Genomic DNA, 15,707 nt, shown 5'->3' with positions numbered 1-15,707 from the left:
AGCCAAACCTGTCATAACCCAGGGACTGCCTGTAAGTATAAGATGAAACATCAGTTAACCACTACTGTAGTGCCTAAATGGCCCATCATCCAAGCTTCTTCCCTAAAGTCAACCACAAACTACTATATTTGCTGGCCTTCTGGAGGAGCATCAATAGATGACAGTTGTTTCCTATCATCACACTAAATTGTGGCTGACTGTAAGAAGTTGAACTTGCTGCTGTATATTCATTCTGCTTAAGACATATATAAGCAGAGAAAACAAAGAAACAAAATATTTTATTGTAGAACCTTTGGTTGGAAGCTTAAGATTTCTAGTAGAATTCTTCACTGACATACAAGAAAGTGAAAAACTGTATCACTGTCTTGGCTCCAAGAGTAACATGAAGTTCTCACTCTAGTTACAAGTCAGAAAATCTTATCAAGCGATAATATCCTAGAACACCATCTCCTGTGTTACACAATAATACACACTAAAACAAATGGTTGCTGCATGAAATGGCAGAGCAGTTAACAGCCTAAAGCACTTCAACATTCAAAAAACCAACTTAAACTACCACTGGATGGGAATAATTTCAGATAAGAAAGAACAAGAAACAACTAACAAGGTTTAACATATTTTCAGACTATAGTCAACTGAATTTCTACCTTTCATAGGAAATAAAGACATCAAAATAAATTTTAAAAAATAAGTTATAAGCAAGAAAATTAAATTTGAGCACAAGGTCATCAAGTAATAAGTTATGACCAACTTCAATGGTTCAATGTCAGCATACACAACATAAAGTAATGCCTTGATAACTAACTACACACAGCTACAAGGCTCCTACTAAGCAGTATTTCAAGAGTAAAAATCTCTAACCACAGTTCAAAGCTTTGCATACATTACGTACTGTAATATCTGGTAATACATATATCCCTTTCCAATGGGTTGAAGGATAAAAGCCCTGTTCTTATGCTTCATTTGTAGTAAAGACATTCTTATAAGGAGATAAACATTCATTTATATAGTGAGACAAGATGCCACTTCTTTTGGCTCATTTCCTCCAGAGAACTAAAATGTGGTGTAAAAAGCTTGAATGTTCTATTTTCAAATAGAATGGTTGTAATAACGATGCCTGGAGTTACCTATCTACTTCATATCAACTTGAGGAAGCAAAACCATTACAAATAGGAAAGCACAAAAGGATATAACTTTAAGAGGTTGACTCTTAACTTAGTTAAGATTTGACATTCAAAAAAAAATTAACTTTTTCCACATCTTATTTGCTTTTCTTAAATTACAATTACGTACTACAAAAATTGCAATCATCTTTCTTGTTTTTACTTTTGTGATAATAAATAATACACACATACATTTTCAATTCATTTGCTTTCACTGTAACATGGTTAGAGGTATTTTAAAATATAAAAATAAAACCTTAAGAAATTTTGGGGAATATGAATGAACATTAAGATTACTTGTTTTACCATCCCTGTCACTTAGATTTTCTCAATGTTTATCTGAAATAAGAAAAAAACTGTAAATAAAAGAAGTCTGCTCACATTACTACATGCTATTGAGATCTTACACAATAATACTGTGAGTATACACATAAGAAATAAAGATTCCAAAATATAAGGCTATTTCACTTCTTTGCTGTCAATGTTTACCTCCAATTCAGTATTTTCTTAATTCACTAAAAAGATTAAAACATACTCAAGTACTGTATCATGTACTAATAATATAACAGATTAAGCAGTTGGCATGTGATTTACCAGCTAAAAAGCATATAATACCAATCATTTTTCATCCATCCAATAATTAAATTTGCATTCTAACCTAGTTTTGTTATAATACTGTCTGCTGTACTGCAAAATACATTTCTCACCTGTTATTGAAAAACAGTTGCACTAGCACACAAGCTTCATACAGACATACATGCTAAACAAGATTCCCAAGGTTTCACTTTGTCTATTGAAGAAAACCATGGAGAAAATTCATGTTAAAAGTTGGTTTAATTTGAAGACTAATAAATAACAGAACGAATGGCTATTCAAGAGCCAAAGTCAAGCACGTCTGAGGCTTTAATCCGTAATTTATAACAAAGAAACCGTTAACAAGTTTATTTCCAAATTCTGTCATTCACTGGTTTCAATTTGGACATTTACAGAAAATTTCCTATTACTATTATTGATCTACATTCAATGCATGCAAAAACTGGGTTATTCATTTAATATTCATTGGTCAAGTGAATTAGATTGATTCAAAGAAAGACAAAATAACTTCAATGTGACACTTTTTTTCTTGGTATGAAGAACCATATAATCTAATGATGAATTTTGATCAATTTTCAATTCTTAAGACCCACTATTTTATAGAGCTACAAGCCAAAAATGCTCGGTTGATAAAATATTAATATATCTAATATTCATCTAAATATGCATACATAAACACATTTTTATGTACCTGCATCAAACTTTATAAAACATGATAAAATAAACTTCATATTGGCCCTATATGTATTCATACAAATCAATTCTTCCAGATCATACATACCTATAGATACACCAGCAAAAAAAAAAAAATTATATCTTAGTTATCTCTTGCCGTTATAAAGAGGAACCATATTTTATAAACAAAATCCATAATGCTGGCCCAAATAGTTTGTTCGTACAGATAAATCAATGTGGACGAGCTACAGACATTTTTAACAAATATACTACTGAAAATCTTTAGGAATGACAGTTTCTGTCAAGGATCTATTTCTAATAGAGTAATTTATGTTAACTGTTCATTGTAGACAAAACAGTTAAATGTTTCATTCTTGGTGTTGTATATAGTACTGTGTTCTGGGACACAAAGGTCATTCATCAAATACTGCATGTCAAATGCATGTGACCAATTCCACGGCATGACAAGACTAGTGGATTCAATGTTTTAATTTGTTATTACCATATTTAATATTCCATAGGGATTACCCTTTACCTGAGATGATGAATTTTAGAGGTACTAGTTAAAACATACAGTAAAAAAATAGGTACATTTGATCACCTCCTAATAGTTGGAGCTTTGACTGTTTTACCAGCATCATCATTTCTTTTATTGCCTACACGAGCTAGGATCCAACATATTTTGTCACATACATGACTTGCAAATAACTTGCTTAAAAGCTTAATCTGTTGGACAAAAGGATTTTTACGACAATTCTGAAGCCCTTCTTAAGCAATTCTATAATCACAGATAATCAAAAATTTCTGTAGGGGCAAGTTTATATCATCTTAATATCTGACCATACTGCAGACATTTCACTTCTAAAAACTTAAAACAGTAATTTGATTAAGAGACCTGTTTCATTTCAGATTATTGTATAAAATCCTACCCCAAAAACTATTTGCACCTTTCGGTATGAACTGCACAATGTGGCCTTCATGTCTATACATTCTATTGAGTTTCTTAAGATGTTCATGGGTATGTGCATAATTCTTGGATAGTGAAACTGTGTACAGACACAATACCTTTTGTGCAATCCAAAGAGGGAATAATTCTAGAGATGGAGTCAATGTTATTACATTTCTGACCCGAATTCTGTTGGCTCTAGCTGGAAATAGAGGTGGATAGCTACATAAAACTCTTTCATTGAAAAGATTTTTAGTCACCGAGTCACTTGCCTATATAGTATGTATCTTTATTGTGCCGAGTATAATAAAGTTATGATAAAAAGAGGTGGTTCACTACTTTTGACTTGTAAGAATTTATTTAAGACTTCAAACACTCCAGTGCATAGTTTTTCCTATGCTATATATTGAATCTAACTTGTGTTTAATACCTACTCTATACCTATTACAGTATATATATTTAGCCTTATTAATCTAAAAGATAAAAGTATATTGTTGTAGTATAATAACAAGGTCATTCTTGTCTGCTCACTAAGATAACTTTTTTTTATTTGGTTTAATCTAATTTTACTTTGGCTTTAATGTACTCAATGTGTGCTTTCCATTTCCAGCATGTATTAAGGATTCAACCCAAGAATTTCTTAAGACTGATAGGCATCTGCATGTCCCTTTGGTCAAATGTTGTATAATTCTTTCCTCAGATATCTTTCTTTATCCATGATTGCTTTTGTTTTTTCTGCAAAATAATTGAAAGACTACAGTTAAGTGAGAAGGCAATTTAAACAATACACTGGTCATATTGTAAGTTTAGTATGTTAGTAATTAACTCTTTCATATCCGCTTAGTTTTGAGCACTGTGTCCCCAGATATCCGAGGTGTCTGGGAGCACTCGACAGTGCGAAAAAATTATTATTTTGGAAATTCAGCAAAAATATAAATTTTATGCCAACAACGTTCATTTTGCTGTCCTTTTTTTCTAAATGTTAGTATTTTATGATGGAATAGTAAGAATAAGAGTCCCAGCCCTCTAAAAACGAAAAAAATGTGAGTTATTTAACAAAAAAACACAAAAATCTTTATTTTTTTTTATATTTTCGTTCCTAACCCAAAAACTATGAAAGTCAGGCGAATGAATTATTTTTTATGAGAAAGCAAATACATTTCCCTAAATATCGACATATAAATCAATGGAAAACGAATAAGTCCAGCTGGTGAAAAAATTGATAGAAAAGAGGATAAGAAACATAGCGCTTTGCCCGGCGCATAGTGAGAATTATCGCTAGAAATTTTTTATATTTTGAAGAGCTCTATCTCGGTTATTTTTCATTGAAACTCCTTTGTAAATATACAAAAATGTAGAGGAAACATTGAAGAATAAAGGGAAGGTCAAGAAAAATGGCTTTGGATAAGGCAACAGTTTCAGTTTGACGTTATAAATTGATCAAAACGGAAAAAAAATTTACCGTTGTCAACATTTATTGCTAGAATAAAAATTTTTTGAAGAGCCCTATCTTGGTTATTTTTCATAGAAATTACTTTGTAAATATACGAAAATGTAGAGGAAAAGTTGAAGAATAAAGGGAGAGTCAAGAAAAATGGCTTTGGGGTCACTGAAAGGGAAGTGTAGGTGCGACCAGCAGATTTCATTGTGAGAATTTTACTATGCCAGGGATTTGAGCATGCGCAGTACAGAAACTACTTTGCTGGCGTATTGATACCCAAGATACACGGTCCAAGGTATGATCTAGCCTATGGAAATCGCTACTTGTCCGAAAATTAAAAAAAAATGCCCCTACCACACGTACGAAAAATTTAGGTAAATTTTACGTACCGCTACGTCAGTTGGATAGATAGGGGATAGAGTATTTTTACGTACTATTACGTCAGTTGGACATGAAAGGGTTAAGTGCTAATTAAAATGCTTCACTGTTACGCCATTTTCCAATCTGTGTCAACCCTTAATTTATCCCTTTTTCCAGTCATTTTACATAGAAGCAAGTTAGGGATGTTATCTGACAATTTGATATATTGATACGATCTTTGTCTGGTTTTGCTATTGATACCATAATGGCATGTTGCCATTATTTTGGCAACAGTTTATTTGTCCAAAGTTGGTAAGAGTAGTGGGGTACGTATGAAGCTTTTGGCTCAGAAAGCTAGATGACTGACCAATTCAAAACTGATTTGGTCTTTACCTGGCTCTGAGCTATTACAGGAAGACAGGGCAAATCCTAATTCTTCAACTGTAAACAATCTATTAATCACATATTAAGTATTTTCAAAATTTATACATATTCTCAAACAATTTTTTGTTCATCCTTACAGAAGTATGCATCATTATTTTGTTGTGTTAAAATAATTAAAGTATTCTCAAATATTGTTTGATATTGGTTTAGTTCTATGAAATTTAGGCTGTCTAGCCAAGCCATTCAGTGCTGAACACACTGAAAAGAGGGAGTTGGAGCAGTTAGACAGCAAGCTGTAGAGATCCAGATAATAGAGGAGATGAAGGGCAAGGATCTAAAGGGTGGGGCTGGGAGAAAACCCCACAGTTGCACTAAGAATGGTTAAAGAGGTTAGAAAAAAAAACTGAAGAGAGGAAGAAGGAATGAAGTAAAAGTAAAAGCTCAAAAGTGAGTGCACCTAAGGGTCCAAAGGGATCATACAAACACTCATTAGTAATGCCTACAGCATAATGTGTGTTGCATAATTTTTAATAATGTATAAAGGCCATGAACTTTTATCTATTATATGTTAATATGTCTTGGTGGTCTATGTTTATGTCAATTAGTTTTCCTAATTATTTACAAATTTCTTGAATTGGCATGTGGCACTGGATATATATACATAATTTGCATGAAATTATTTCTCATTTTATTGCTTTCCTCGTAAATTTAGCTTATAATTCATTGTATATTTGTGCTACATACAAAATGGTAAATTCATTCTACGTAATTAAATTTCACTTTCTTGCTTTCTGGGTTTTAAGTAAATTTATAATTTTTAGAATTTTGTCTCCTGGAGGTTATTAGTACCTTGGATGGAGACCAGATATTCCCATCCCATTATACTAAGAGAGGAAGCATCTTCTAAAGTAATCAAAGTTGGGGCACTCAGCTAGCAAATGCCCCAAAGTCAAGGATACTGAGCAGTCACTGCAACAGGGCTCATGACTCCGCCAATTAAAATCCATGGCTTGTATGCATGTGGCTAACCATAAAATTTCAAAAAGGAGTCTTCCATCTTCTTGATAATTTCTGACATCTTCTGGTTAATATCAACAAAACTAAATCATACTCTTAGATTCAAGACAAATTTATCTAGAGGTACAACTCAAGAAGAATTACTCATTTACTAAAGGATTTACTTAAGAGTAGAAAAACTTTTTCAAGGGTGATCAAGGCATGTTACTGAAAAACAATTTATCTTGTTTCAACCATAAAACAGCACAGTAGGGAAAGAGCACCTCATAATCCTTTGTGGGCATTTAGAAGTGCTGATTTTCCTTGGTACCATCTTTAGAATCACTATAGTACATGTTAATGTGTAATGGCCTGTCTAGCATATTCTAAGAATGTACACACAAAATGAATAGTAATAATTATAGTGACCAAGACTGCCTTCCAAAGATTTACTCTCTCTCCTAAGCATAAAAACTGTATTTACATATCTGGTAATTACTAAAACTCTACCAGTTAATAGTGGGAGTCAAAAGAAAGGTGTATTGAACTGGTAAAACTAGCGTTTGTATTTGAATGCAGTCTAAAGTTTTATCAATGTATTTCCCATAATTTCTTCATTATCAACTGTTAACATGAATGTATCCCATAGGAAAAACTTTTCTCATTCAGACATTATGTCTCTAATCACAGTCAACCTTCAACACCTATAATCTTCTAAAATCTGTTAAATTAAAGGCTACTTTACTAATGCTGTACTTCCTGTCTTTGATATGGCTCCTCTCTCACCACCTAAATCTAATGTCAAATATTACCCTTGGTCTCTCATACTACAAATGAAATTCACTCTTTTACCACGAACACCAATATCAACAGAATAGTATTTTCAAGGCCTATAAATCTGGAAAGTGCATGTTAAGTGTTAAATGGGAATTAATCCAAACAAAATAGTTACTACGCAATTCCTTCATTACCTTTATAAAGTTCCAAGCAATTATATTTTAGATAACAGAAAAACATAGTAGTAGTAAGACCCTTGTAAGCCTGCACAAAGATCAAAAGCACTGACTGGAAGCAAAATTAATTCCTAGTTGTCACAATACAGGAATTCTTCTTAATTCTAAAGCATACCACTATCCCAGTTCAAAATTGTGCACTTAAAGCATACATGGCATTACCAAAGAATGACTGAAGTGACAGTTCTGGAAAAAGCAAGAAAAATTACAAGAACTATGAACACAACACTTTATACACAAAAAATTAGACAAAAAGAAGACATTAATACATTACTGAAGCAGTAATATGTACTGTACTTGTTATCCCAATGAAAAACTACTGTTCCTCCACCAACTACATTAATAATTAAAAATGGTATTTGCATCAACAAAACTGAAAAAAGAAATAAATAAAATCTACAGCAACCTACTTATAGTTGGCTAAGCAAATAGGTTCCACTAAAAAGTTAGCACACATCTTCATAACTAGAACTCCTTTTCATTCCTTACATAAAACAATACCAGATCTATTATTAAGAAGTTTTTTCCTCAAGTACATTCTATACTAGCCTCAAATAAACTTGACATAGTACTTGCCTTTAAAATTTTTAAATATGTACATACAAAACTAAGTACTTTAGCTATAAATACTGTGCTCTAATAAAGTACCTAATTTATTTTTTTAATACTTTCAAAATTGATTATCAAATAAAAATTCCTTCAAAAATAAGAAAAAACATTTGGCTAACACAAAAACAATGTTAATGCCAAACAACCTGCATCTGGCATAACAATTTTACAGACAATGTATTTAAATAAAATTTTACGACAAAAGCATATTTACATACATAAATATCACATGTAAATTGCACAATAGTATTTCTAGGTACCATCAAACCCATTTGAAATTCATTGCATTTTAAAATGACATAATAAATAGTAATCTGTAAATGCATGACACAAAATGTCTTGAAAATAATGCAGGAAGTTTTACACAAAGTACCCAAAAAGGTATAATAAAATGCCAGTATGATCTGCCTTAAAGAACCTTGCGTGCCTAATCCCTCCCTATGGGATATGAAAAAGCACCCGTGTCAATGACATATGAACCTACTGCATAGTAAACTAAGCTACAGTAGCCCTCCCTGACATCTACAGTCTTGAGAATTTGCTCTAATTCTCAATACCAAATTCAAACAGACTACTGCCTGTCAATATACAAAGATATTAAAGAGGATATGTAAATTAAATATGTAATATATCTTTTGGCAGGATTGCATACACACTATAGTTTAAGAAGTGGGAAAAGATCTTTGGTTTGGCAGGAAGTTTTAACATTTTACATTACAATAAACACTCATTTTTTAAAATTTACACTGAGTCTAACGACATAAAAAATGGAAATAATCTTCATGTAATACATCATTGTAAAACAACTTGGTTCCCACTCCCAATGTCAAAGACTCCAAATGATAAAAGGAAGCAACAGCGGCCAAAATTACCACCTACAGTTTGAAAGAGACAGAAAGAACACAATTCCATGTACCATTCTAAGAAGAAAAGTAAATACGTACTTCATTCTCCTTCCAAGTTTTTAAAACTAAAACAAATATACACATCTAAAGAATGCATTACCAATTAAAGCTAAAGTAAAACAATTCCGAAATGCACACAGCTCCCTCAAAAGCAAACACTTCCATCCAATGTTTTTAGTGCTTTGTAGCGAAGCTCCAAGGCAAATGAGACTCGGAACTAGTAACTTTGCGTTGGGGAGGAGGTCTGTTAGTTGGAGCCTGTGAAAGTGCATCCAAGGAACTCATGTTAATGTTAGGAAGATTAAGCCGTGTCATTAATGGATTCAGTTCGTTCTCATCATTTGCTACTGTTACCTGTTCCCACTGACGACTAGCTGATGACAGTTTGATGGCATCGATGACTGCTTGAACATATTGCCCATCCTCAAAAGTTGCTGCACTAGAAACAGGCTCTTTCAACCATCCATGCTCCCCATCTCCAGTGGCAAATGCCTCCTTCAGTGCCCCAACAAGCCTGAATAATCCCTGAAGATATGGCTGGGGCAACAGTGAATTTATTCTTGCATTACTGTTCTTATTTGTGAGGTGAGCTACATCATCTGGGCCTTCATGAATCAACTCTTCTCGATCTAAACTGGTATTCTGGCCGTAGAGATTTGCTCCTCGAACTACTAACCTTCCTCGACTTCCACAGACAACCACCTCTTGAACGAATCCTCCAGCCATATGACTATTGAGAGTGGCAGTAACACAGATTCCTCCATCTAATATCATTTGAAAACTGCAGAAGTCATCACTATCAATCCATCTAATGCCATTGATCTTTTCTGTACTCTTTGTGAAAGTTCGCATCATTCCATGAACACGAGTTGCGCGCTGCCCGGTGACAAAAGATACAATGTCTATAATATGACTACCAACCATGGTTAAGATTCCCCCACCCATTAAATGACTGCACATCCAGTCAAACTGATGCCCAATCATGCTTCCACAGTGAACTCTGACATCACAAACATTTACTGTACCAACATAGCCTGAATCAATCTGTCGTTTCATGTGCACAAATGCTGGAAGAAATCGAAGTCCATGGGATATGACTGAAATGAGTGACGGATAGTACTGGGCTGCATGTACCATCTTCAGGACTTCTAACTGCAGATGAAAAGGAATAAGAATCTGCCAGTTATCTTCAAAGTAAGATCATGAGAATCATTTTATAACTATCATAAACTTTAAGAATAACTCAATCCTTTTTACTACATACACTTGTTATAGCATGGACAAAGTTTTGAAAATACTTTTCAGTAATACAGTACCTCACTTTCATTAACTCAAGACCTCATTTGAAATCTAAAAGCATGCCATACTGATTTTTAAGCAGTGGAACAATGAGACCATTAACTCAAAGCGCTATGTAGAACGTCTATTCACAACCTATCACCAAACTTACTTTCCCTTCTAAAATATCATATATTAACTTGGATTACACATAATCTACAATGTGAGTATAATTACTAAATATGACAAATTTTTAACCAATTTGTATTTTTCATAACTAACAAACCTGAGGTCTTAACATTAGGATAATACTAGCGCCAAGCTGGAAACCAGTAGAATTAATAAAAAAAACTTGTGAGATCCAAGGACTATTGGCATCCATACCAGGTCAAGTGGTATTGTAGTTCCCGGAATGCCCTTGGCTTCCCTGTGACCTATCAGTTACTCTTCCAACCCAGTTTACCATTAGAGGGGTGGTTAGAGGTGGGCCTTATCTGTTAAGACCTCAGGTTTGTTAGCTATGAAAAATACAAATTGGTTAGAAATTGTCATTTGTTCGTATACGAAACAAACCTTTGGTCGTAACATTAGGATAGACTTACTTATTGGTGGGAGGTAAGTCTCTATAATGGACTGGGAGTTTGCCAACTTTATCCATTTCTGAAAAGATGTATTCTAAGACAGTGGACTATTAACCTTTGAACCAAAGATATATGAGAATCTATTGGTTTCCCTCTCTGGGTGTTTCATACAATGCCATGGTTTATTGCATTACTGAAGGTGGAGAGCCATCCGTTCTCATAAACTACTCCTGTCCCTTTTATCTAGATCTATTATCACCTCACTCTCTTCCTATTATTGAGAGAAGTGTGTTGCTACTGAAAAGTATCCTATACTCTAGGTTATCTTTACAGTATGACTGTCCCCCTCAGCTGCATCTAGTCCATTCCAGCCCATGATGGTACTCTCCTTCATACTGCCTGTAGGTAAAGGAGTAGTTAGAAAAGTAGTAAAGAAGAAGGACCAGTCATCTCATTCATTCTACTTTCATACCTTCATCTTAGACTAGACACAAACTGACCCGCCAGGGGTACTGGAAGAGCTATACCACTTGCCGTAGGATTTGCTTCCATAAATTGTAGGCCGGGGGATGAAGAACATTCAACGTTGTTGGGCCCGGGTGGAAACGTGACGCCATATAGTAAGAAAGCAACCCCTCCAAGGTTGGTACGCCTGTTAGGCCTAACGCTGAGCACATTCCTTCCATTATCTGCGCATCGGGGGCTGACACCTGGGACAAAGATGGCGATGCTCCCCCTCTCCCTGCCAGGAATGACAGAGCGTAATTATGCATAAAATTACCCAAAACCCATACAAAAGCAGCCAACGACGCTTGGTCATCCAAAGATAGCATCATCTCCTTTCTTTTGTACTGGCCCTTCCCATAAAACTTCATCCATTGTTCCACCGACCAACCACGACAAACTGAACAAGGATTAGTAATAGTACATACGTTTTCTCTGCACCTACTACACATTGGATGTGGATCTGTAGATACCGATGTTAAAAATCTTGAACAAGGAAACCCACTCACTCCAGGGCATTTCCTTTGTCTCTTGCGAGAACCCGAAGAAGCAAAATTCTTCATCTCACAACGTACACACACCTAGCAGATCACACCCACACTGAGATCACCCAGAGAGAAAAAAGGAAAATATGAATAAAAACAGGCAAACTAAACCGCCTTTAAAACAGATAGAAAGTAATCACATCCTATCTTAAAGGCGGTAGGAAAGTAACTGATAGATCCCGGGACACCAAGGGCATTCTGGGAATTACAATACCCCGTGACCTAGTATAGATGCTAATAGTCCCTGGATCTCAAGTTTTTTTTATCAATTCTACCGGTTTCCAGCTTGGCGCTAGTATTATCCTAATGTTAAGACCGAAGGTTTGTTTCGTATATAAACAATGAAATATTTCATTAAAAAATAAAACAACTTCCTGAACACAAATATGCAAAAATTCTAGCTACCAATAAAGTTCACTTACCTGACAAAGTCCTGCCGGTCTGTCACATAACACGTGTTTACCAATGCCCAGAGCCTTGACAGCTATCTGTGCATGAAGATCTGGTTGGCAAATTATGAAGACTAAATCAACATCCTTCCGGAGCAGTACATCATCAACCTAAAATCCATAAAAAATGATATTGTAATGATACAATTAAGTTTGTTCATACTTACCTGGCAGATATATATAATCAAGTACCCACCCACCTCCCCTCAGGAGACAGTGGAAATAAAAATTATGAATAGAAAATGGGAATGATTCCTGATACCCGCCTCCCAGCGGCGGGAATGGGTACTAACCACCTGACTCCCACTGCGTGTGTCGTAAGTTTTTAAAATTCTGTCGGACTTCAGAAAATACAGCTATATATATATCTGACAGGTAAGTTTCATGAACAAACAGTATTGTAAACATATGAAGCGGATGAAACTGTACATAACTGTTAGCAAGACAATTATTATGTGCACATCAGTGCATATTTATAATTTGAATAAATACGTATACACAAAAGCAAAGGAAAACTGTACTTCTGGTATAACCAGTATCATTCCCTCATTGAAAATAAATACAGCAATGGCCATCAGCCAAGGGAGTACTTAATCATGAAAAATTCAAGTCCCTAGTTAGACTTTTATAACTAATCATCTTTCTTAACGTTATATCTATACCTGCTCATTCCGCTTCAACAACTATATTCTAAAACTTGTTACAATATTACATCTCTTCTGTAAACAAAAATATCATTCATATTAAAATAAAATCCATAGAAAACTTAGACTACTTTTATAATAATCTGACATCTAACAACAAATTCATATATAATGTTTAAAATAAATGATCTGCATATAAAAAAAAAAATTTGTCACCTGCAGGGGCTTTGTCTTTTAGGCCTAAAGTTTGTGAAGATAGTACATGCCTAAAGTTTGTGAAGATAGTACATACAACAGAATCTGAAACTTGTGCTTTTCCTCATTTATTTTGGTTCTGAACACTCAAATTAAAAAATTTTCATATGAGTTTATTGTTCAAATTCATATTGTTATAGTGTTCTCATGGCAAAGTGAAAATCAGTGCCTGATCTTTGTCCCTCTGTTCCCCAGATGACCAGCTGACAAATCTGGCCACATTAAAGCAATCTTCAATAAGTGGAGGTAAAATGTCCTATATACATAGGATGATGGGACTCTAGATTAAACAGTAGTCAATGCCTGAGTACATTTATAACTTTGAAAGTATGTACAAATATTACTTGACTCTATTGCTTACACAACTGAGGAATCTCAGAAATGTGAAAATACTTTTGTTGGTATTATTCTAAAAAATCAAAGTACAGTATCATTTTCTCAAGAAGATATTCAAGTACATTTCTGTGATATCCCCCAATCACTGTATAAACAAAAAGATTAATTATATGAAAGGACCATTGTAAATTAAACTACTAATAAGATAACTAAACAAATTAAATCACAACTCCGTTTTAACTGGACTAAGAACTTTTTGTAATTGTTAAAAATCAAAATCTTCATTCTCATGCCCTGTCACAATACAGTATTCACTTATAGGCTTGCGGCAGTAGTCTCTTAATGGCAACCTAGAGAGCATTCAAACTTTTCCAGTTAGTCTATTATAACAGTAAACTACCCTTTGTCAACATATACCAATGTTTTAACCGAGGACAATGCGAAGGTACATAATAAAAATCGTGAAATATTTTTTATACGTGCAAATTGTATCATTATCTTATCTTACTTGGGAGGAGTCCCAAACTGCTAGTGTAAAGAAAAGTGAGAATTAAATGTGAACCTTACCTTATTAGTATGAAAAGGAATGTTGAGTTCTGTGGCTACATTTTCAGCAGCATCAAGGGTCCTGCCCCAAACTGCCTCTACCCGAAAACCTTTAGCTCTAAGGAATGGCACCAGGGCTCTTACAATGTCCCCAGTGCCAAACACCCCAATGCCAGGAAGCATGGTCTCCAGCCTGAAATGCAGAAAGAAACTACACTAAATACTACTGAATATTAAATTTGATTATGATACCGTCCCCAGTAAATCAACCACCAACGTGCGGATATAACACATTCCTGTTGTAACATGTACATATAACGAAATCTGTACAAAGCTATGGTTATCTAGGAAGTATGAATAATGATAAAAAAACTAACCACAGTGGACCCTGCATTCTTGTTCTCCGGATTCGTGGACTCACACTTTCGCAGATTTCTCTCTGGAACGTTTCCCCCCCATTATTCGCAGAAAATTTGCCTATTCGCGGTATTTTTCTATGAGAAATATCCACAACTTCCTGGAATTTTTTTTTTTACCAATTTCATCATAAAATGTACTTTTTGTAATAAAACTATAAAAAAAAACAGGTATAAAAATTTTTAGTGGGTTTTCCTTGAGTTTTAACTTACAAAATAGGAGGTTTTTCATCATCAAGCTGTTAAAAAGTTGCTGAAAATAAAAGATTCTGACAAAATCTGTGACACACTCTTCATGTTCCTAACCCAAAACACATGTTAACAGATAGCATTCTGTCTTACTCAATAAGCAAAGGACAAAACTGGGCCATATGGAACCTGCTGGGTGGGTACTATCTAGTAACCCCATCTACAACAATGCTTTGTCATGAAACTTTTGAGTATTCATAGACTGAAAGGAATAAAATTCTGAAAGAAATTACCTTAAGTATGTTCTCTATCATAAATATACGTAAGTGGTTTTGTTGTTTCAAATTTAATATAGTGAGAGATGGCAGGTGTCATGAGAGTAAATTTACTTAACAGATCACAAATACGTACCTTTTTGTGGATGACATCAGCATCACAAAAACTTACGACTGGGTAAGGGGAGAGAGGCAATAGGGATAAGGAGGGAGGGATGTTGAGCTCAGGGGGGAAAGGGAGTCACCATGGGAAAGTTACACACAAAACCTAAAAGGCCTTAAATCTTACTTAGCCCAATAATGAATGAATGTACTGAATGAACACTAAATGAAGAAGCACTAAACCTTACTTATAGAATTCAGTTCTGTATCTCTGTCACATTTCTCATTTTATGAGGCATTAACAATTACTTTTTTCACCTTTACCTGTCTATGGGTTTTTGCTAACTGTACTTTTAAAAAGTTCTATCACCTTGCGGGAAACTATTTAATCAATGGGTCCAGGATCTTCCAAGAAAAGGAAAGTGCTGTTTTGAATGTATTATGTGAACTGAAAAGGATTCCATGTGTGTCCAAGCTTGCTCTTAAACTATACCTATATAC

At 34.4% G+C, this 15,707-nt stretch overlaps 1 protein-coding gene across 5 annotated transcripts in view; it reads right to left on the bottom strand.

Moving 5' to 3' along the window:
- Positions 1-1,352: 1,352 nt before the first annotated feature.
- The window catches only part of LOC135198706 (glucose-fructose oxidoreductase domain-containing protein 1-like), a 39,724-nt gene continuing 25,369 nt past the window's right edge, over positions 1,353-15,707 (bottom strand). For 2 of the 5 annotated variants that reach the window (XM_064226550.1, XM_064226549.1), the window contains exons 2-4: positions 14,246-14,417; positions 12,417-12,554; positions 2,091-10,238 (exon numbers count right to left, since the gene is read on the bottom strand). In XM_064226550.1, coding sequence (XP_064082620.1) covers positions 9,261-10,238; positions 12,417-12,554; positions 14,246-14,407 — 1,278 coding nt within the window. In that variant the 5' untranslated portion in view covers positions 14,408-14,417 and the 3' untranslated portion in view covers positions 2,091-9,260. Of the gene's footprint in view, positions 1,503-2,090; positions 10,239-12,416; positions 12,555-14,245; positions 14,418-15,707 lie in introns of those variants that run through there. The other 3 variants (XM_064226552.1, XM_064226551.1, XM_064226553.1) reach the window with 3 other exon arrangements.

Source organism: Macrobrachium nipponense, chromosome 22 (genome assembly GCF_015104395.2).
Source record: "Macrobrachium nipponense isolate FS-2020 chromosome 22, ASM1510439v2, whole genome shotgun sequence".
NCBI classification, from domain to species: Eukaryota; Metazoa; Arthropoda; class Malacostraca; order Decapoda; family Palaemonidae; genus Macrobrachium; species Macrobrachium nipponense.
Note: the sequence above shows the minus strand (reverse complement) of the source record. Positions and strands in the feature narration are given on the sequence as shown.